The sequence below is a fragment of the Podarcis tiliguerta genome (assembly GCF_965153285.1).
Source record: "Podarcis tiliguerta genome assembly, chromosome: 10".
Taxonomy (NCBI): domain Eukaryota; kingdom Metazoa; phylum Chordata; class Lepidosauria; order Squamata; family Lacertidae; genus Podarcis; species Podarcis tiliguerta.
The window spans coordinates 5,593,927-5,617,273 of NC_139543.1; the positions used below are offsets into that span (position 1 = coordinate 5,593,927).

The 23,347-nt window shown below is 40.7% G+C and overlaps 1 protein-coding gene across 22 annotated transcripts in view; it reads left to right on the forward strand.

Moving 5' to 3' along the window:
- MAGI2 (membrane associated guanylate kinase, WW and PDZ domain containing 2) overlaps positions 1 to 23,347 on the forward strand; it is a 598,802-nt gene that overhangs the window by 458,876 nt on the left and 116,579 nt on the right. For 18 of the 22 annotated variants that reach the window (XR_014502057.1, XM_083399289.1, XM_083399304.1 and 15 more), the window contains one exon: positions 11,961 to 12,596. The exons of the other annotated variants lie outside the window; for them this stretch is intronic. Coding sequence is in view for 17 of the 18 variants with exons in the window: in XM_083399289.1 (XP_083255415.1) it covers positions 11,961 to 12,596 (636 nt within the window). In the remaining variant the exon portion in view is untranslated. The remainder of the gene's footprint in view (positions 1 to 11,960; positions 12,597 to 23,347) is intronic. 22 annotated transcript variants of the gene reach the window in all.

Here is a 23,347-nt window from a genome sequence, read left to right on the forward strand (position 1 = left end):
TCGTTTGATCATCAACACCGGTACGTTACACATGAGGTGACCAGAAGCCTGTTTGTAAGTAGCTGCAAAAGGATAGATAGACTTGAAGTAAAATTTTCAAAATTTTCTAGAAGCTACATTCTTCCTCTTCTGTCCCCGTCCCCCTATTCAGTCATGTAACACATAATGTTAAGTGGGCTTTGGCTGAGAAAAGCAAGCTGCCATTGGGAGAGGCTAGCAAGCTGGGGGCTCTTTCTAGTTCCTCTCATATTGACCATCAGGATTCACTTCCACTTGGGGGTTAAAAGGCTCAAAAGGGAAGTGGGACATCAGTCTACCTGACAGTCTCTTGCATGGCTGGACTGCCCAGGCTTGAAAGATGGGAGTAAAAGACCCTCTTCCATTACATGAATATTCAACCCATCTATCACGTAGGTTCTCCTAAGAGTTTTTGGAAATTTCAGAGTGCTCTAATCTTTGAGATAACTTATATGCCCTGCAGACCTCTATAGATATTTGAGGTCATTGGTACAAATTGCTATAAATACGGTAAGCTAAACCTACTCAAATGGTAATATTCTTTGCATATGTGATATATTATCCTGCCATGATGTATTATACTGCCATATAAATAGCCCTTGAAATAAGCATTATGAGCAATTTTCTAATTTATTTTGCTCTTGATTTCTCAGTAGATACAGAAATAATTTGTGGAGTAAATTAAACGGCAAGTGTGGATATCAGCATATTAGATTACATGTCTTTTCCAATTTATCAAGATAGCTAGATTCACATGGTAGAAAGGAATTTCTCCCATCAGAATTTTCATCCTTAATTTTATTCTGCTCGTGGTTTTATTAAGAAGAACTTCTCTTATAATACAGCTCTGAGTGTGTGTGTGTGTGTGTGTGGTGTTGTTAGGATCCTCAGACATCTGACATATTTACTTGTGATAGCATATACACCTATGTCTTCATTAGCACTCTTTTAGTTTTATATCAGTTTTGTACCTTTTTTGTTCCAGTACAAAGCTTATGGGTTCCTGTGGATGACCTGTTTATTGAGCTTTTATCCACTTTTTCTTGCAGAAAGCTTACACGGAGGTTAGATTACTGAGCATTTGTTCTTAATGGTTTGCAAGGAGGTATTATTAGACAGTGAGCATCCAACCTGATTTGCTATGTATTCCCATTAATCACCCATTCACACCACACTTTTCATTTCCTCATCACTTTCCTAACCGGAAAAAAATCTGTTTCTTTTAAAAAGTGGATTTGTTTTGCTAGGGCAACAAAACACTTTTATCTTAGGACTGCAGCCTAAGTGTTTTTAAAAATAGTCAGGGCTCTGAGAATGGAAGGATACTATTATGGCTGGGAAGAGGGACAGTGTGCTGCTTTGTCATGACCAATTGCATGAAGGTTTATTCTCCTTTAATGTATGAGCTACAAGATTTCTCATGAAACCCCTCACAAGTGGAATGCTAAACAGGAAGCATGTTGTCTCTATGAATAGCCCTGTTCAGTGTAGTTCCCCGGCACAACTGAGAATCCCTTTTTGTCAGGGAGAGGGTGAAGAGAGTTAGAAGTTGTTAAAAAAAAAAGAAATCAACAGTTCTGGTTTGCAGATAAAAAGAAGCTTGGGCTGTAGATTATATAGATATTGGTGTATTTAGAGAGAAAGAGGAAGAGCTCAGAGACCAGCTCAACACATTTACACCCATCTTGTAGCATATGTAGTGAAGAACTTGCACTGCTGTTCTATATTAAAAGATCTGCTGATTGTTTTTCTGTGTATAAACTAACATCTGAAATGGTGACCCATGGAAGGCCACAGCAGATAACTGCCACGGCAAGCACAAATCTTGCAGTTTTACTTGCATTGTGGTGTAAGGCATTTGCTGCAGTCTTCTGTATGTTTCCATTCCCAGCATCATGCTATTTAACGGGGCTGGCCAGCTGCAGCAACACCTGCACTGCCTTAAAAGCTCAGAGTTTCAACATCAAGGCAAATCTGTTGCTTATCCCAAAGCCCTACCATAATTTTATCACCCTCTGGGCTAGAAAACTCTGAGACTTGAGAGCAAGCTTGCATCTGACCCATAGAAAGAGAGGCTGGCGTTGGAACCAGGATACTGCCGCTTATTTGTTTCATACGAGGGATAAAACTGTGAAACTCCAGATTTGGAGTCTAGAATGATTTCTTTGTTCTGGTGCTTCATATTATTTCCATGCTGGTATGCTCATACCTGGCTTGAGGGACCATTACCACAGTGTTGAAGGGAAATTCAGTTTCTGAATATGGAAATGGGTGGCATCTTAAATGTTGGGAGGCATCTTCTCCTTTGCCTCAGGCAACAAAATGTCTTGAATGGCCCTGGGGAATCTTGTTCCACAGAAATCTTACTGCAGCATATCTGCTCTCTGACTATTGTGTGGTTTTGATTCTGTAGGTTGATTGATGGGATCATAGTATTGCAGAGTTGGAAGGGACACTGAGGATCATCCCCTGAAATGCAGGAATATGCAGCTGCCCCATACGGGGATTGAACCTGCAACCTTGGTGTTGCCAGCACCACCCTCTGTCCAACTGAGCTATCCAGGCTAGAGCTGTTATGTGGAGACTTTTGGCAGGGGTTTATTTTGATCTCCTCCTGGCTTCATGACTGTATGGCTCACTTGTTTAAGAAGACACATCTGTATGATTTTGTGCTCTGGCCTGATGTTTAGATGCCCAAAGGCTTGAGCAGTTCCTTCTTAAGTAGTGCTGCTGCCGCTGCAAGTATTACATATTTGTCAATGACAGACATGATGACTTTGGTATACCTTAGTCATGACCATAACTCTTCAAGATACTGTGAGGGCACAGAATCTATTTATCAAGCTCATGCATATCAAATATAAGTCATTCTTGCAGCTAACTTAACATTAACCAAATGCTAAGTTTATCTCTGAGTATATGGAAGCATTTCACAGGCACCGTTCCAAACTTCTGCACAACTTCTCTCTCTGAAGACCTGAACTCTTGTATTGCTCTTGTCCTAAGAAGTAAATTGCCTGCCTTCTAATTAAATATAGGCACTTTTGTTTGCTCTCATCTGATACAAACTTACAGACATTTGCTGTGGCCATTGAAATAACTGCTGCTGTTAGTGTTAAAAAAAGAAAGCCACATATCAGTTAATAAATCACCCTAAAGGTATAGGAAAGTGTTTAGGATTCCGCCCATGAGGGGGTCTGCAAAAAGGAAACAACACATGATACAAATAAATAATTTAAGTTAAGAGATAAGAGGATTGAAAGCAAATAATGGAAAACATATAATCCATTATATGTTCATGGAGTATTATAAAATCACAGGCCTGGAGTGTCTCGCAATTTAATAAGCAATATCTAGTTATATACTTAGGACTCAAAAAGACAACAGCAACACGTCTGTGACATTATAATGGAGCGCTGGGTCCTTTTTCCTTCTGAGGAAAATGCAGCAAAGAGCCTGAGTGTTGGAGAAGTTTGAAAGTTGCTAACAGGTTGCATCAAATGGTGTAGATGAAGGTGCTTGATCCTAATGCTGGTCAGATCACTACAGAAAGATGAGATTAGTAAACTTGGGCTTGTGCGGGGGGCAGAGTTCCTGAGAAAGGACTATGAAGACTCTTCAGAGAGCCTGGGTGGAAAGAACAGCTCTTGCTAAGTGGTTGTGATTGCACGCAGGTGAATCTCAGGAATCCTCTCAGGAATGAGGAAGTATTGATGTGAGAGCCTGTCAGATTGTAGTCTCCATGGGAATATTCTTCAGGAGAGAGTGAGCTGGAGACACTTTAGAAGCTAAACTTCAGCTGCATCTTTTGGCTTCACAGAGAGCAAATAGTTCCACTTCTGATGGTTGGGCAAGGGCACATGTAGTCTAAAGGGTGAGGAAACTGCATGTAGCCATGGACCTTTATGCCTCGATCAATAGAGCTTAGATCTATTACTAAGACACTATAACTATTTTTATATATTACTGTTTTAGCTCTACATTTGTATCTTGTGCTTCCATCAAAGAACTCATGGAGTTGGGTGGTTGGGTGATTGGCCAAAGTCCACCCAAAGGTCTCCATGGCTTCACAGGAAGTTGAAACCCAATTCTTGTTCCAATTCCACCCCTCCATTACATTGTCATGGTGTTGAGAGCTTCCCCTTTGCAATACAGGACATTTCAAGTTTTGGGCCAGTGTAGCAGATGCTGTTCTCCTGAAGTGCAAAAACCGTTTTCATGTTCACTCATGCTTCTGAGAGGTTAGGATAAAGAAAAACTACATAAACAGAAATGTTGGATCAACATTACATTCAGAATTGCAGAAGCGTCATTCAGTTGGAAAATCAGAACTGCCAGATAAATGTATTTCAGATTTCAGTGTCATGCTATTTCTTGGAACATTAAATAAAGCAGTGCAGTGCAGTCCTAAAACCTGAACATTTCCCCATGTGCGTACATGCACTTCAGTCAGATATAATGCAGTTTTATTCACATGCCATTAGACGAATGAACACCTCATATATTTTTGTGTTTGAATTAGGCAGCCCTTCTGTTCCTTAATTTAGGAGATGGGATATCAAAAGAAATTGTCTAATGTTAACATAGGCAATTTCTTTTTTAATGGAGATAGCTTTTAATCTTTTACATATTTTTTGGTGTATGAGACTCAGCTGTTGCTCACATTCTCTAAAGCCTCCCTCCTTTTTTCAGCCAGGTAGTATCAATTCTTAAACTAGTTTTTCATCTTACAGATAAATAAGCTATATTTGAAGTGACCAAGAAACACATGTCCCATAACCCTTTTTATTTTAATAGAAAAAATTAAATAAATCTGTGCCTTGAAATTCTAAAAGGCTTAAAGTAATATGAAAGCACATCACTGGATGTTTTGCCTAGGGATGTTTTGTGCTCTTTGCACATGTTTTACTACAGCTAAACAAGTTGGAATTACTTTTAAGAACATAGGGTGGTGTGCAACTAAGTCTGTGTAAAAAGGTAAAGGACCCCTGGACAGTTAAGTCCAGTCAAAGGTGACTATGGGGTTGCAGTGCTCATCTTGCTTTCAGGCCGAGGGAGCCGGCATTTGTCCACAGAAAGCTTTTCTGGGTCATGTGGTCAGCATGACTAAACCACTTCTGGCGCAACGGAACACCATGATGGAAAGCAGAGCACACAGAAATGCCATTTACCTTCCCGCCGCAGCAGTACCTATTTATCTACTTGCACTGGCGTGCTTTCAAACTGCAAGGTTGCCAGGAGCTGGCACAGAGCAATGGGAGCTCACTCGATCGCGGAGATTCAAACCGCCCACTTTCCAATCGGCAAGCCCAAGAGCGTCACCCACATCCTAAGTCTGTGTAGACCCACTGAAATAAATAGAATTAGTCGTGGTTAATCTAACTCTATTGATTTCAGTGGATGTACTCTGAGTGTGACTCTTTTGTTGGATCAGACCAAGATGCAGCTAGCCATTTTAACTGTCTCATCCAGGTTCCTCACAGCGCATCAAATTTCTCTTTCCGAGCACAATTCAAAGTGATGGTGTTGACCTTTAAAGCCCTAAACGGCCTCGGCCCAGTATACCTGAAGGAGCATCTCCACCCCCATTGTTCTGCCCGGACTCTGAGATCCAGTGCTGAGGGCCTTCTGGCGGTTCCCTCATTGCGAGAAGCAAAGCTACAGGGAACCAGGCAGAGGGCCTTCTTGGTAGTGGCGCCCGCCCTGTGGAATGCCCTCCCATCAGATATCAAAGCGATAAACAACTACCTGACATTCAGAAGACATCTTAAGGCAGCCCTGTTCAGGGACGTTTTTAATGTGTGATTTTACTGTATTTTTTGTTTCTGTGGAAGCCGCCCAGAGTGGCTGGGGAAACCCAGCCAGATGGGCGGGGTACAAATAATAAATTATTATTATTATTATTATTATTATTATTATTATTATTATTTCCAATAGATGATAGCCCACTAGCAAGTCAGCGTCTTTGTCTGTTTGTCTGTGGCACCTGATATTCAGCAGTTAGCTACCTCTTCACATTGAGGTTCCATTTAGCTATAGCAGACGGCATGATGGGGCTGCACTGCTCACCTGACCAACATCTGGCTAAGTCACTGCTGCATATCAGGCTGAAGAGGAGGGATTGAGGCAGTGGCAAGGTCAGCTCACTGCAGAAGCACTGACAGGACACTGGAGCTGCTCTGCTGGTGCATTTACACCATGCCAACCTCTCCGTCCTGGTGTGCAGCAGTGACTCAGCCAGAGGGAGGTCAGAACAGGAGTGTACAACTGTGCCATCTGCTGCTGCCCTTTAGCTGTCATGACTGATGTCCATTGATAAATCCATGCTCCCTGAGTCCGTCTCACCCTTCTCTAATTTCACACAAAACAGTCTCCTCACTAGGAGCTCCTGCAAATCCTGGATGTGACGTTAATCTCACATAAATATAAATAGCAGCATGTACATGGGATTAATGCACATTTAGGATCATACCCAGAATGATTCACATAATTTCCTTCATGGAAATGACATTGCTATTTAAAAACAAAAATCTGTAGCATGCATGACGCAACCCCAGTTTTCCAGAGCCCACTATTTTTTTTATTGGGTAGCTGTAGTTACAATGACTGTAAGACACAATATCAATACTGTAAAGAAATAGCTAAAGTCACAGAACTGAATTACTAAGCAAAAGCCTTTTGGTTAGGCATCTCATTCTGGCAGATTTGCTTTAGCTGATGTGCCACAGTCCTTTGCCTGGCTTCAGCTGCAGCTGCAGCCAGTGTTTGGCAGGGTCTGGCAGCCAGACAAACAGGAAGGTCTCATTCTGCCCTCAGAGGCACAGACTTCGTTCAGAGTCTTAACCACTGACAAATTGCTCATTTAAGGCCATATATTTTAAGCTTCATGGCCTTTACAATAATGGATCTGTTTCGTAACCACTGGAAAACAATTGGCTTTGTATTCAACTGGATAAGAATTTAAAGATTCATCATAAATATGGTCAAAAATTTCAGGTAAAGGTAGATGTGTTTTGAAGTGGTGGGATTAGTATCCCTTCCTGTCTCTCTTTATAAAAACAGTTCACTTGTTCCCACTTCTTGTTTTCCCTTCCCATGGAGCCATTTTTTAGGGGAGTTTGGAATCATGGGGCAGCGCAGTTAAGAAGGCAGTCAAAGATATTCATCGGCTGATGACACCTGGCGCCCTGCCAGTCTTCCTGGGCAGCAACAGTGGCTGCTTTGTAGTTACCTCATGCTTTGTCATATAGCTAAGCTTTTAGGCTGCTGAGAAGCTTTCAGAGCTACTTCCCCGCTTCTGGGAGCCATTACCTAGATAAATGTGAAGCTTCGTGTGGAGAAATAAAATGCAGCATCCTCAGAAGCACAAATGTATTATAAATTCTGACCTCTTTACATTTAAAAACCCAATTTTGTGTGTGTGCAAGGGTTTCTCCACATGCAGTAATATATTTCACTGTTCCCAAATAGCAGAGTAAGTGTGGAAGACAATTTTCACTATGCTCTTCAAATCCACTGATGCCCTGTCATGCAGTTCACTGGCTCTAGGTTTTTTATTATGATAAAGGGCTTCCGTACGCAAAGCCAAGAAGAGAGTGGCTTATTTTACCTACCGAGAGAGAAACCTTCTGCAGTGAGTAGAGCTGTTCTTATTTCATATGGTCTCGATGAGAAAGGATTCATTATTTATGTTTATTATACGTTTCGCTTTGGCACAGGGCAAGCTCCTAAGACCAGTTCTCCGCACAGCATCTGGTCCCGAAAGAGAAACCTGCCTGCTTTTTGTACTCAGTATTCATTTTATGGATTCCCTTCTTAGTGCTATCCTTGCAGTTTTAAGCTCCGCTGTTTCATGTTTACCACATCAGCAAATAATCAAAGCCTTTAGATTCTCATAATTTATTTTATACTTCCTTTCCTGAAGAAAAAAAAAAGTTAAATGCTTTCATTTAAATAGATCATGCCGCTGTATGTAGAATACAATGGAAATGTAAATAGCCTCGCCGGCTAATCCACATCTGCCTGTGTGTAATTACCGGATGCATGCTGGTTAAGCACTTTTTCTCTTTCTGAAAAGCCAGCTTTTTAATTAAAACATGTGCACAGGGTAAAAGTAGAATTATACTAGGTCTCTCTCGGTAAAAAAAAAAACCAACCTATATAAAATGGCAGATCCTTATCAAAAATATCCACTTCCTGTCATGCTCAACAGCTATGTTTCTTTTATTTTATTTAACCAAATATACTTTTACATTTCTAATAAGCCTGCTACAATCTCTCTGGGCTTGTATCTTGTTCCAGGCCACATTTCTGAAGGATTTTCAGGAAGGGTGGGAAGGCAGGAGGAGATGTGCTGTATTATGGAGAGGTGAGAGTGGGCTAAGACAGTCCCACCAGCAAACACACACACAGAGTGGGCTGCTTAACTGCTTAATGTTAACTGAACCTTCTTCTAAGCCACAGAGGCACTGAAGGGTCAGCAAGCAGAGTCCCTTTCAACTTTATAATAGGAACAAGAGGGAACTAGCCAAAGGTATCGTAGATCAACAACTCTGATGTGGTGGGTCAGCATTTTGTTCCCCTCAATGTGCCAGGTACCAGGTTGTGGACTGGCACTGGTCCAAAGAGCCCCACTTAGTGTAGCACTGTTGTGGATAACTAGTTTTCTTTTCAGAAATGCCATGATTTGTTTTATGTCTTTACATAGAGGCATTTATAGCTCACCTTTCACTCTGCGTTTGGGTTACGCATCGCTCAGTGCAATTACATCACATACCATCCTCCACCTCCACCCCTCAAAGCCCTGTGAAAAAATCTGCGTCTTGAGCTGACATCAAAAGGTATATCATGATGTGACCAGACACATCTTGGAGGGAAGGACAGTCCACTGTCTGGGGCACTGTAGAAAATGCCTACTCAAGCCCCACTGTCCCAAAACTGCAGCAGCATTTTGGGTTCTACAGTCCCTTAACAAAAGAAATCTAAAATTCAAATATAAATAAATGCACATTGCAATGGAGTACATTATTCCCCTGCTATTTTGCTATTATACACACACTTAAAAAAATAAAAATACAACCTGAGTGCAGTTATCACATGTGGATAGCTTCCTCCAATTTCTGTTGTGTTTCTAGAGGAATTCCATCTGGATAAATCCCCCCCTGTGAGTACGGCTCAATTCACCATATATTTAGAGTTGTCAAATATCTCTGACTTATGTTGATATGTCTGTATCAGGCAGTCATTTTTGGTTGCCATAAGATTATGCCACGTTGTACTTTGCCTTTGGTGACCTTCAAGACATTTAAGTCCTTTCTAGACCTACAGATGTGGCCCATTGTTGCACTGCCCTGATCCATTGCCCTGCGCTTACTTAGACATCAGAATTCAGATTTTTCCCAATTTGAAACATATGATCATAGCTTTGCTTGCTACAGTTGCTCACGGCTGCTCAGAACAGATGCACAAAGTGAACCTACCAATGGTGGTGCTTGTGAACTAACCATGGTTTGGTTTAGCAGGTCATTTAAACCTGGGAAAACTACAAGCAACAGCCAAGGTTTGGATGAGACAAACCATGAACCTTGGTTTGGATGACACACTAAGCCAAACCATGGCTTAGCTCATAGTGGCACCCTAGCAGCATGACCAAAGCTGCCAATATCTCCTTCCAGTTTGATGTTACACTTCAGAAAGACAAAAAGCTACAAATAGTGTTATGGATTTCTCAGGAGTCCTTTCTTTTGCAGTTGCCTATTTAATTCTACAGATGTCTGCAAAAATGTCATTTATTAGATCTGTTTTAAAGCTAATTGCAGACTGGTAAGGTCTAACATGTTCAGTATACAACTCTCTCCCAATTGATGTCTGCTGCTTTTATAGACACAATATCCTAAGAGATTATGATTGGCACGTTTTGGCAATTGATTCAACCTTCATCTGTAAAAGGGGCCCTCTATCTGTAACTCGATTATAAAACCTGGAAGGGGTGGGGTGGGGGCTTGATAAACTCAGTCTTTACAAATTCCAGATCTTTACCTCCTGGACTAATGTGTAGACTAGAATGTAGCTCCCTGTTAGATTTTGTACTTTTCCTTATGCTGAGGTGCAATCCCCACTTCCAAAAAAATCAAAATGCATTTTTAAATGCACGTTTTAAGAAAACATATGTTTAGAAAGGCAAATTTTGAATGAAAATGGATTTAAACATATTGAGAGAAAATGGATTTAAGCAACACAGACCAGGAACAGAATAAAGCATCCATTCCCAAGCCCGAGTTTCTTGTAACTTTCCAATGTGCTAATATACTACACACGGGGCGTTTTCTGTGCAGTGAAGCAGGACTGCACCCACCTCCCACCTGCCTTCTGAAATGGTACAATCCACAATTCCACCATCTCCCTCTGTCCTATTGTATAGAATGACTCACTGAATACCAACCCAGGTGGTGGTCATGGTATTAGATTTATTTCCCACCCTTCCCCAGAAGGTTCTTTCTACCCTTTATATATAACAATGTGTCTCTGTCTTCATTTTCCAGCCTCTCCATTCTATTCTCTCCCAAAGACACATTCAATGTCTCAACATCCCATACCGTTTAGTACTTATGGGGTGTTTTGTGGGGGGTTATCTGCCCCTTAGGTTGTCCCCTCCCTGATAAGATTTGTTGTACCTCTCTACAACTTCATGGATAAAAAGTAATCAGAGATGGAAAGTAAGACCCAAGCACCAGCATTTAAACTTGATCTATTATGAGATGGAAATTTCAAGTGTAGGTGGATTGCAGTTGAGGAGTGGAACTAGAGTTTGTGCCTCGGCAAGACCCCCCCCCCCCGCCAATGTGTACCTAGACTGTGGGAGAGGCCATCAAAACCTTCCCTCCTGTCAAATTTGTATCCATTCTTGTTCATTTATCTAATTATAATGCAAAAAGGTATTGCTGGCAGGTCCAGGATGAGCTAGTCAATGAACCTTTGATGTGATGGTACTGGCACATCTGGGTTTCTTGCAGGGTCTGGTCCCTGTGTATATTCGGCTGTTGCTGTTGAGCATCCATTATAGATTAGGGAGCTCTCTGCAAGCAAGGACAGGTCTACCACCCTGGACTTGGGAGAGGCAAGTATCATTTTCCAGGATGGACTATAGATTATCGATGATATATTGGAATTTTTTTAGGTAACAGCACGTGGTGTTCTATCACTGTCTCTTCTGGCTCAGTCTTGAAGCAGTTCATTTCTGGGTACCATTCTGTGCTTGCTGAACGGTCTTTTTACTTCATTGGATTCATAGTTTGATTTTTTTTTAAAATGCCTGTTTCAAATCCTTACAGTATGTCCCTGTCCAATGATCTGGAACATATGCAGTGGTATCACAGGGATTGGCTACAGAAAAATGGATCTTGAAGTGTCCTCTGGAAGCTAGAAGTATGTACTATAGATATGTTCAGCAGTCAGTGCACACAAAAAATAAGCAATGGATGTTGGCAGGAGGTTAAATGCTACCACCTTTCTGAAAATAAACATGACTGAAAACACATCACATTCAAAATAATAAATAAATCCTGTTTCACAAAGGTGTTTAGAAGGAAAGGATCCAACTTTAAATAACAGTTTCCATAAGAAATTGGAAAATAAGGAGGATATTGCTTTTCTTTGTTTCTATGGGAGAACAAAAACTCCAGTTCTATGTACACAACAGATGAAAAGTTCTCTGTTCCTAGTAGCCTCTGTGATTTATTTTTAATTTGGAAATATTTCAAAACTTAAGGTAAATCCATGCCACTTTTTCAGCTGCTAACATTATTTTTTCAGGCAGGCATTCGCTATTGTGTCTACAGCTGCAGCAAAATGGTGATCCCTTTTGGAGATCCCAAACTGATTCACTTTTTTAAATTCAAGAGTAGTTGAAGTTATCTCATATCACTATTTTTTTCTCTTTCTAGGTGATGTCATTGTCTATATTAATGAAGTTTGTGTCCTTGGGCATACTCACGCAGATGTAGTCAAACTCTTCCAGTCTGTTCCCATTGGTCAGAGTGTCAACCTGGTGCTATGTCGTGGATACCCTCTGCCCTTTGATCCTGAAGATCCTGCCAACAGCATGGTGCCACCACTTGCAGTCATGGAGAGGCCTCCAGTAGTAGTAAATGGAAGACATAACTATGAAACTTATTTGGAATACATTTCTAGAACTTCTCAGTCTGTTCCAGATGTAACAGATCGGCCACCACATTCCTTGCACTCCATTCCAGCAGATAGTCAGCTTGATAGCACATTCCCACCACCTGTTCATGATGATAATGTATCAATGGCTTCTTCTGGGGCCACGCAAGCTGAACTCATGACCTTAACCATTGTGAAAGGGGCCCAGGGCTTTGGCTTCACTATAGCAGACAGTCCCACAGGACAGAGGGTGAAGCAAATTCTAGACATTCAGGGGTGCCCTGGTTTATGTGAAGGTGACCTCATTGTTGAGATCAACCAGCAGAATGTACAGAACATGAGCCATGCAGAAGTAGTGGATATACTTAAAGAATGTCCAGTTGGAAGTGAGACTTCTTTGATTATCCATAGAGGAGGTAAGTCTAGAAAGCCTGCACAATTACAATAATATGTATGAAAGGATCTAAAATATGTTTGCTATGTCACTGTGTGGAAGAAAGTTCTCTTCCTAAATCTGGAAGGAAAAAATGTATACCTACTGAGGCATGTAGGCAAAATGTGATATTATAGTGTAAATTGCCCTTCTGTTATGTTTTGAGACATTTAACACTCATTAGAATTTTTGTCTTTGTAAGTGGAAAATGTGGGTGTTATTGTGTGTCCCAGCTGCTTCTTCTTGTTTTTTGTTAGTTTGTTTTGTTTATGCATGATGTTTGTACGTAGAATGTTACAAGATGTATAGTGTGGCAGTATTTAAGTGTAACTCTCATATGCAGATTGGATCAAGAGACCTAATGATCCACTCAACCAAGAGTACAGGGTTCATTCGAAGCAGGTTGTAAATTCACCCACAACATGTTCAGATGTATCAGTTGATTCTGAGAGTGTTCTCTGATTTGGAAAATCTAATATCTCACAGAGTCCATATTAAGAAATTTAGTTACATATCTGATTGTTCTCCCTGTGGCATAAATATATGATTACTTATATCTACAAGACTTTTATGAACAATTACTACAGATTAGATTTAATTAGAAGTTACCCTGTGGGATTAAAATTGACGGAAAAGACTACCCAAAAGAGATGAAATAGTAATATGTATGCAGAGCTGAGAAAACTTGTAAGTTTCATTTGCAGTTGTAAAATTGAAAATGTTTTTTCAGCACTTTTTTCCAGAAACCCATAGTAGCGAGCAAAAATGTGTGTGATTTAATAAGAAACTAGGATGGCAGTCCTTCTGCCTTTCCATATGCTTGTGTGTATTAAGAAATGAGGTTTCTTCCCTTCTCTTTAAACCATGATCCCTCCTGGGCGAGTCGCACTGGGCTCAATAAAGTCATTGAAATGAAGAATACTTATTTATGAAGAAGCAGAGGAATGTTTGAATGAGTAGCATTTGATTTAAGAAACCCTCTCAAATACGTGTATTAGTTTTGCTTTGAATTTCTCAGTATAATTCAGTATGAATTCTGAATTAAATCTATGCTGGGGAGCATTGATGAGACCTCCGGGTATAGGACGGTATATAAATTCAATAAATAATAATAATAATAATATTTCTTACCCTATATTTTGATTGCATTACATCACTGCTACTGAGTCAATTTCTCCAAACAGTTTGTATCTAGACAGGATGTGTTTAGTATGGGTAGATCGTGCTCATTTGAATATGAATCTGTTATCTCTTAATAAATGTTACCCTTTTGCACATCTAGGCATAGGATAGGATTTTCTTACTGTTTCAATGTTTCTAGAGTCCTGTACTCACATCACATGTGCGTACACTAATTATGCATAAGGGACTGGGGGAGAGCAGAATTGTGCTCATAGGCCATTCTCCCTGCCTTCACATATGCAGTTGGATTCCTTGTGGACAGCTTGTGTACATTCACTTGGTACATGTGTAGGCTCTATGCCAATATTATGCATGTAGGTGCAGGACAAAGCCACACATTCATCCTACATACATGTCATGTGTGTGTGTAGGACTAGTGTGAAGCAGTGAATTTAATCAGATGTACAGTAGGATCGCATCTTGCATGATATTACTTTCCGGGAGGTAATATGTAGAGGCAAAATCACTTAAAGTCAGAGCAACCCCCCTGGGACCACCTCTGGAGCTGGTGCAAAATTTGCAGGGCCATCCTAGGTTTTACAAGAGCTCACAGAGCCCTCTAAAGCCCACACAAGATGTTCCCAGAGCCTGGGAAGCAATGTGGAGGGTTGAAAAAAATGCTCTTGTCATGCTTGATTTTCCCATTGCTTGCTCTGGAAGCCTTCATAAGATCATGTGAGAGCCTCCAGAGCTCACATAATACTTCACAGTGTCCAGAAAAACCTGGTGTAGAAAGAGTTGCTTTCCAGGTCCTGGGAAGCCCTCACACCTTCTTGGGTGGCCCCTTCTGGCAGTTTCCCCCCTCTCTTTCCTCCACCCCACTTTCAATTCTTTTTGGCCAAGCACGTAAAGCTGCGATCACCTAAGTAAAAACTTGCAATCCTACTGTATAACTGTTTGAAACATCTAGAATAAAAAGCTCTGGTCCTGTCAATGACCCCTAAACAAGACCAAATATCAGAAATGATTTAAAGGAGGGAAGACAAATTTCAGCATTTTAAGCAGTGAATATCAAAAGAAATGCATAGTGGTTTAAAGCAACCATCTTTTTTAAAAATTGAAGAGACGAATGATGAAGCTTTGGTTTATTGAAACCATTACTGGTTTTGGATTTTAACTGTTGCTCTTCCAAGTTAGCTCCTGACAAATTTTTCTGTTTTCTATTTAAGATATATTTTACTCAAATGCAGAATTTTGAACTTTTACTAATCTTTCTCTGTTTTTAACGGTGCAATCCTATGCATGTCTAGTCAGTAGTACGTCCCACTGAGTTAAGTGGGGTTTACTGCCAGGTAATTGGGCCTTGAACTGAAGCCGTGGTGAAGCTGTTTAATCCCTGGTATTTAACATAGTAATAAAAATTTGGTACCTAAAAAAATATTCTTTGGTGCATGTGTTTTTTCATTGGTGCCTCAATGGGGATTACTTTTGAGTAGACATGCATTGGATTGCATAGTTAGTGCCTTTAAAAAACCCGATCCCAAATAGTTGTCTATGAAATCCTTTCCCCCTTTACACTGTTGTAACTAAAGCAGTGATATTGTACATCTATAGACTGTCAGCATTTCTTGGGAGCCGACAATAGAAAGCTGTAGTGTTTTATGTACAATTGACGTAAAATGGAAAATAGGTTTTCTGAACTGGAGATTGCGCACATCACCTGAGGCTTATTGTAATCATTAATGCAGTGAATAAAGGACCCCCTGGTTAGATTACTTGACAAAAGCCTGTTTTCCACAAAGCTAAACATTAAGTGCATGGGGGGGGGATAATTGTAGCCTGTACATGCACCCAGGCTCCACCATGCGCTGCCTCCTGTGACAAGCCATATCTATTACAGCAGCCTTCCTCAACCTTGCAGCCCCCGTCATCCTAGATCATTGGCCGTGCTCTCCGGGGCTGATGGGAGTTGGAGGGCATCAGGTTGGGGAAAGCTATGTTACAACGACACAACTTTCAGCTCCTGTGTGGTAGTGCAATAAACATGGGCCAAGCTATTTATTTATCTGTTTATTCAAACAATTTTATCCCTCTCTTCCACTCAAAACTAGATACCCACCAGCCTACAGCAAGTATACAAAACAAGAAAAGTAATAGTAGTAATACAGTGGTGCCTCGCAAGACGAAAAGAATCCGTTCCGCGAGTCTCTTCGTCTAGCGGTTTTTTCGTCTTGCGAAGCAACCCTATTAGCGGATTAGCGCTATTAGCGGTTTAGCGGCTATTAGCGGCTATTAAAGGCTTAAGGGATTAGCGGATTAGCTGCTAAAAGGCTATTAGCAGCTTAGTGCCTTAGAAAAAGGGGATGGGGAGCGGAAAAAAATCGCAGGAATCGCAAGACATTTTCGTCTTGCGAAGCAAGCCCATAGGAAATTCGTTTTGCGAAGCACCTCCAAAACGGAAAACCCTTTCGTCTTGCGGGTTTTCCGTCTTGCGAGGCATTCGTCTTGCGGGGCACCACTGTAGTAATAATAATAATAATAATAATAATAATAATAATAATAATAGGAGGAGGAGGAGGAGGACAGCAACAAGAGCATATACAAAAGGGTAATAAATGAACAAATCTACAGAAATGCTTGCAGGGTCACCTTGGCTCTAGTAAAAATACTTTTTAATGCGCCTCCTGTGCGTGGTTACCTAGAAGTAAGTCTCACTGTGTCCTACCAAGTATATTTAGGATGTCAGTTCCTCCTGAACACACGCAGTAAGGCGGATAGTCTATCCTTCCCAAGAAGCAAATTCCAAAGTCTGGGCAATGCTACAGAAAAAGGCCAGTTGTGACTCCCAGTTTTCTGCACCTCACTGAGCAGAGGGCATTGCACCACGTGAGCCTGTTGAAGCTGCTGGCAGGGCAGCACTGCAGCCCCCATGGCTAGGGAGGAGGGTGAGCCCCCTGAGGCATCTCCCAGCCCAGTGGGAACTCAAGGAGGGGTGGGATTGTGCTCCCCTTTGAAAGGGCTTGCTGCCATCCCATACAGCCGCCTTCCTCCTCCTCTATAGGCGCCCCACTGAGGGCTTTAGTTGTCACTGGTTTACAGGGCCAGAAAGAAATTTTACTCCCAACCACAACTGGCCCTTGGTGTGGAGGTTTTGGCTTTCTTTCAGTGGGTAGTAAGCAGTTGTTAGGCATCTTATATGCATAGTCACAACTTGATGGAAATGTGATGGGGTAGGCTTTAAGTATAAAGGAGGACCCACCCCATGGAGGCCCTGAGGTTGCAACCAGCTCCCAGCCCTAGCTAGGTTACCAGCTGTCCCACTCGCATGGTCTTGCACCATGCTGGGTCCTGAAAGCTGGATAACTCCCATTGTATGCCCCAGGAGGGCCTGCAGGGTCAGAAGGCCTTGTCCAGCCCCACCTGCTTTTGTTAGTCAATAAAGCTCCCATCTATGGTGCCTGGTGTGTTATTGGTTTATGTCCTCTCCTATCCCTGAATGGGCCCAGACAGCTACCTCATAGTCACAGATTTGGTCTGCATTGTTGCTGTGGGACTTGCATAGATCATGTCAAGCCCATGTTCTCAATTTAAACATGTGAATAGGTTATTGAAAAAAGACATTTCTGTGACCTGCTTGAACCATGTCCAACCATCTTTGTTGCTTCTTCTCCCATTTTGCTTCTCATTCCTTCTCATGCCTTCTGTTACCTCTCCTATTTCTAGCATCCGACTGCATAAGCATTTTTTTTCTGCCGTGCCCTAGTGCCACTGTTCATTTATCCCATAGCCTCTAACGAACCGCACTTAACTTTTCTCCTTGTCTTTTCATGGCTTTGCATCTCAAGATTCTATCAGAATCTTAGCAAGCTCAGCATCAAAACAATTTCACTTTCACACATGAAGGTTCTCTGGAAATCTTTTGATTGTAAAGAGACTGAGAGGTGCAAATGTTTCCAGAATGTTATGCTGTGATCTGCTCTGAGATCTTCGGACAAAGGGCAGTATACAGATTTCATAAATAAATAAAATAAATACTGTGTGTCAACCACCTTCTATACCACTGGAACAAATATACACCTATGTGAACTGATATAAACATTTGCTCATGTTTATTTATTCACGTCTAAGCACCCTAACATTTGTATTAATAGCTTTCATATTTTGTTGTGCATCACTGTAGAGCAGTTTGCAATTGCTTCATATTTCTGAATTAGAGATAGGGAAACATAGATCATTGTGGGGAGTCTGTTAATTTGTTGAAGACAAGAATGAGTATTATTTAGTGACAACAAAAACTATGTTAATTGCACTCATAAAGTAGCAATATGGAAATGTCACCCCTTGTTATAAGTTTCTTTGTGCTATGTACTTTTGTATAATATTGCTTTTGTGTTAGATATGTAATTTTCCTATATGTTTCATGACAGGCTTTAAAATTAGTGGATATAGCTGTTTTTATAACTAATAATGGTAGCACAGCCTCCAGACATTTGCTTAAGAAGTATATACTAAACTTAAGCGGCAATTGTGTAAATAAATTGAAGGGCCAGCTATCAAGGGGATATATATATCCTAAGTTAACTTCCATTAGCATTATTGAGGGTTGCATTGCACACAGTAAGAGGAAACACATCTCCGAATAATGCTTTTTATTAGACAGAAATATTCATTTATGCATATGTAGATGTTGGCATTCCTGTTACATAAAATATTGGAACTACACATTAAAGCCTCTGTATGCAAACTAAGGCTATAGTGTGCTGTTTTAATTCTGTAGCTATTATGAAACTGCCAAGAATAGCTTTAGGACAAAATTTGAACATTTATTTCCATATGAAGTAGCAAAGCTATTTAGTTATGCAGAAAGCAATTGCTTACATTGGATATTGGTCAGGATATGAACTTTTGTCCTTGTTGAAAGTCTTGTACAATGTTGAGTGTGGAGTGCCTGGAATTTCTTTGTTATGGATCACTGGGGGAAATGGCAAATTTTGGAGGCATATCCAATCATCACAGTGGGATACTGGTTTAATGCTCATTTGGAAGAGAGAGAGGCAATAGCTTGAAGAGAAGCAGGATTCCTGTTGATTTTTGGACTTGAAGCATATTGCCCAAGAACCACCCAAACCCAACCTTGCCTATCTGATGAGTTTGGCTTAGATCAAGGAAGGGGGAGCTGCGACCCTCCAAACGTTGTTGGGCTCTAACTCCGAAATGACCAGTGGTCAGCAGTAATGGAAGTTGGAGTTGAACAACCTCTGGAGAACCACAAGTTCCTTTCCCTAGCTTAGATGACACTTTACAGTGAGATGCCATTAGGAATTCCTGACTTTCTAACTGAAAATGTTGTGCTTGTGTATAAGGGTGTATGTAAGATTTAGCTAAATATGTTGAATGTCTTTTCTTCTGGTCCACACAGCATGTGTAATATTCTTTTTAATCTCTCTGTTGGGCTTCTGAGCTTTTGTTGGCGTACATTGTGTAGATGATGTGATTTGTAACCTCAGAACAATATTTTGTGGCAATAACAGAAATAAAATGAGATAATATTCTATGAAACAAGTGAAATCATTTTTGTGATAGAGGTATTAGATGTAGCGTTTCTTTGTGATCAATTCCTTTATCATTCCAAAAGCATGAAAACTTTCTTCATGCCCCCTCCTTAGATCCAGTTAGCTGTGATTGGTGCACATTTTGAGGCAGCAACTGCCAGTGGGGTTCAGTTCAGCTAATTGAAAGGTTGTTGCAGGTGCAGAGAGTTACAATGATGTTTAATCCCATGATGTTCAAAAGCCCAATAGACAAGCAGGTGAGGTGTGACTCCACCTTGCCTCTATCTCATAGCTTCCCACCATATAGAGCAGAGATGGGGAATTTCTGCTCCTCGAGATGTTTCTGGTCTCCAACTCAGCCCCAGCCACCATGACTGGTGGTCAGGGGGATGGGAGTCGTAATCAACAGAATCTGGAGTACCACAGGTTCCCCATTCCTGATGTACGGCAATGTTGACAGTCCTTGCTGTGTGGATGTAAGTGTAAAATTGCGATCTGTGGTGTCAAGCCAAGCATTGTTTCAAAAACTCCTGTTGAGTAGTAATCTCACATAAGTGAAAACAAATGCTAAAGCAGCACTGTTCCAGTGTCAGCTTTTCACCTATCCATTTAGTTCCATAGTTATTTTTGGCAGACTCCGCACAGATATATGGCACACTTAATCCAAAAGAATTTTTTAAAAAACTTTTCAGAAGATCATCGATTTACCACTGTAAAAAACAAAACAAAACCAAAAGTCGTAAGAAGAATTTTTGTTTGAGACAGACAGCCAGACAGATACAGAGAGACAGATCTGGGGAAATAATAAGGTTCATCTTAGTGTACCTGTTTTCAAAATGCTTCACACCCATTGGGTTGTATCTAATTTCTACTCACAGTAGACTCATTGAAATTAAGGGACCTAAGTTGGTCCTGTTAATGATGTCCTCCAGTGTGTCTGGCTATCAACCAGAAGGTTGGTGGTTCAAGCCCACCCAGGGATGGCCATGGGCAGGATTCCTGCATAGCATGGGGCTGGACTAGATAAACCTCAGGGACCCTTCCGACTCTACAGTTCTATGAATTAATTTCAGTGGGTCTATTCTGGGTATGTCTAACATTGGATGCAACCCACTGGCTACATAATCCTAGCCAGAGCCCTGCCAGGTAGTCCAGTGTTATGATCTACATGTTGCATTTGTAGTGATAACTCTAGGGACACCAGGTGAATTCTTCTTGGCTGGGTAAAATTTGAAACAGGGGAGGCCATCCACACCATACATTTAAAGTACGTTCAATGCACATTTAAAGCATGTGGTTTCTCCCAAAGAATCCTGGGAATTGTAGTTTGTTTAGAGTGCTAGGAATTGTAGCTCTGTGAGGGGAAGGTTAATGGAAGGGCATCATATCCTTTATAGTGTAGATCTGCCCAGGGACTTTTCAAATCATGCTTATATTTTTACCCACCCCTTTCTCGTGCATGCATGCTGCATACCTTTGACTATTTTGTGAGGCTAACTCCAAATCAATCTATTCCATATTCTCTTCACGTGGGCCTTCGTTTATACAGAGCATAGTTTTTTATAGGCAAGGAAGACATTTCTATTTAAGTAACAGTGTTACTGTGTGAATTCAGTATTGTGACATCTTTTTTCCTCTTAAAAAAAATAAAATGATTCCCTGCCTTGTGCTTTAGCACAGTAGAGGGATTTAAGATATCTAATTATTATGATTTTTAAAAAAAAAAATCAATGTATGAATTTTCAGTATGGGGAGAAATCAGAGACTCCACATGTGAGTCTTAAAGCCCAGGCTTTGTCATTTTCTTTGAGGCTAGAAATAATTTACATTTCAGCATTTCTAACAGAGCAGTCTGCTAATGTCTAGGGGAAATAAATCGATGCAGCAGCTTCTTTTTCTTTCTTTTTTTTTTAAAAGAGTGAAAGTAGCTTATGCTAAATAATTCATCTGGGATTAGCTAGCCTCCCCCAAAAAAACCATGCAGATAGTTTTGCTACTTCAGTATAATCTACATGTTTTAAAATTCCAAAAGTTAGATGAAACAAGGTTATGAAATACTAGTTGTTCCTCATGTCCTTGTGGGGATACTTTCAGAATTTTTTCCCTGAAAATTCTATGTCCATTTAATCTATCCTGGACTCTTATCTTGCCTTGCAGTGAACCTGAATTAATTCAGTCCAAGGAAGTTTCAGTTTAGTCCTGATTTTGCCTCAATTAGAGTCTATTCCAGATTAAGCCCATGTTCTTGCATTCCGAATGAGCATATTCTGCTCTAGGTCCTGTGTGTCTATTGCACGTCCTGTCAAAATCCTGATTTCTAATCCTCTGTGCAAATTCTGACCCTTGAGTGGAGGTCTTGGCCCTAGAGTAGAAAGGATGGGGGTGGTAATCATTAAGCATTCATGAGATATAAGCTATAGGCTAATATAGACACTTACTAAGGAGTAAATACCCTTGAACAAAGCGGGACTTACTTTTGAGTAAAATAGGTATAGCTGCATTTCACTGTAACATTGTGGTTTTTAAAACATTTGCTTAGTGGATTGTCTTGTTGGATTTAACCCTGATTAGGATTAGTCTGTAACTTTAAAAAAAATACAATTTATTTGTTCCTCTTTAAAACGTCACAAGACTCTGTTGTTTCTGCAGCAAGAAACTAACATGGCTACCCCTCTGGAAAGTGACTCTTTTGATGAAAACAAAGGAAATTGTGGATTTGAAAGTAAGAGGGGAAAGAAAGTCTCAATTGCAACAAAAAAACAGGGGGGAAACATGTTTGTAGCTGTATGGACAGGACAGTTCCACAGATCAGTGTTTTACCCATAACTTAGTTCATTGGGATAGATCTCAATATCTGTCCCAGACATAGGGTGGGGCATTTTTAATAGCAAAGAGAACTCATAGGAAAGTAGCACAGCTTAGCTTTCCCAACCAGAATATCAGATAGCAGATATTCTTCTAGTCGGAAGAAATGCTTTTGGAGGCAGGACTATGTATGACAAGGTAAGCAGCGACAGGGGGAGCGGTTGATTCGCTGACAGGTGGGCCTACCCCATCTTTCTATGCGCTTGGGACTGATCTCCATGGTAGATTTGCAGCTATAACAGCCAGCCTGGTCCCTTGGCAACTCGTTGAGAAGTGCAGTACAAGTATTTTCAGCCTAGTGCAGAGTGCAGAATTCTACTTCTGTGAAACATAGCTATCTTGGAAACCCATCTTAAAGGTGATAAAATGACCTTGAGATTAGATACATACATACGTGGTATCTTTTATCTGCCAACCCATATTTCATAGTATGGAGTAGGAAATATTTTTATTTTTAAAAACCCTCTAAAGAAAGTGTAATCAATTAATTGCTTTTTTCAATTGTATGTGATTATTGTATGTGATTATTATTACCGGTATTTACAACATTACAAAGTTAAGCACACAACTGTAATTTTATCTGTATTTTTTAGTATAAGCTACAGGCTTTCAAGTTCAATTTGAATCTAGCAAAGAAACTTTTAACCATGCAGTCCCTCTTTAAGTTTTGTCTTTATTTACCAGGACAGTATTTTCCTATTTTTTCTGGCTCCACTTGCCCCTACATAAGTACTTTTCCTATTTGCCTTTTGAAGATGCCTTAATTATATAATAGTAATAATAATAATAATAATAATAATAATAATAATAATAATAATAATAATTTATTATTTGTACCCCGCCCATATGGCTGGGTTTCCCCAGCCACTCTGGGCGGCTTCCATAGAAACCAAAAATGCACTAAAATATCACAGATTAAAAACTTCCCTAAACAGGGCTGCCTTAAGATATCTTCTGAATGTCAGGTAGTTATTTATCGCTTTGACACCTGATGGGAGGGCGTTCCACAGGGCGGGCGCCACTACCGAGAAGGCCCTCTGCCTGGTTCCCTGTAGCTTTGCTTCTCGCAATGAGGGAACCGCCAGAAGGCCCTCGGCGCTGGACCTCAGCGTCCGGGCAGAACAATGGGGGTGGAGACGCTCCTTCAGGTATACTGGGCCGAGGCCGTTTAGGGCTTTAAAGGTCAACACCAGCA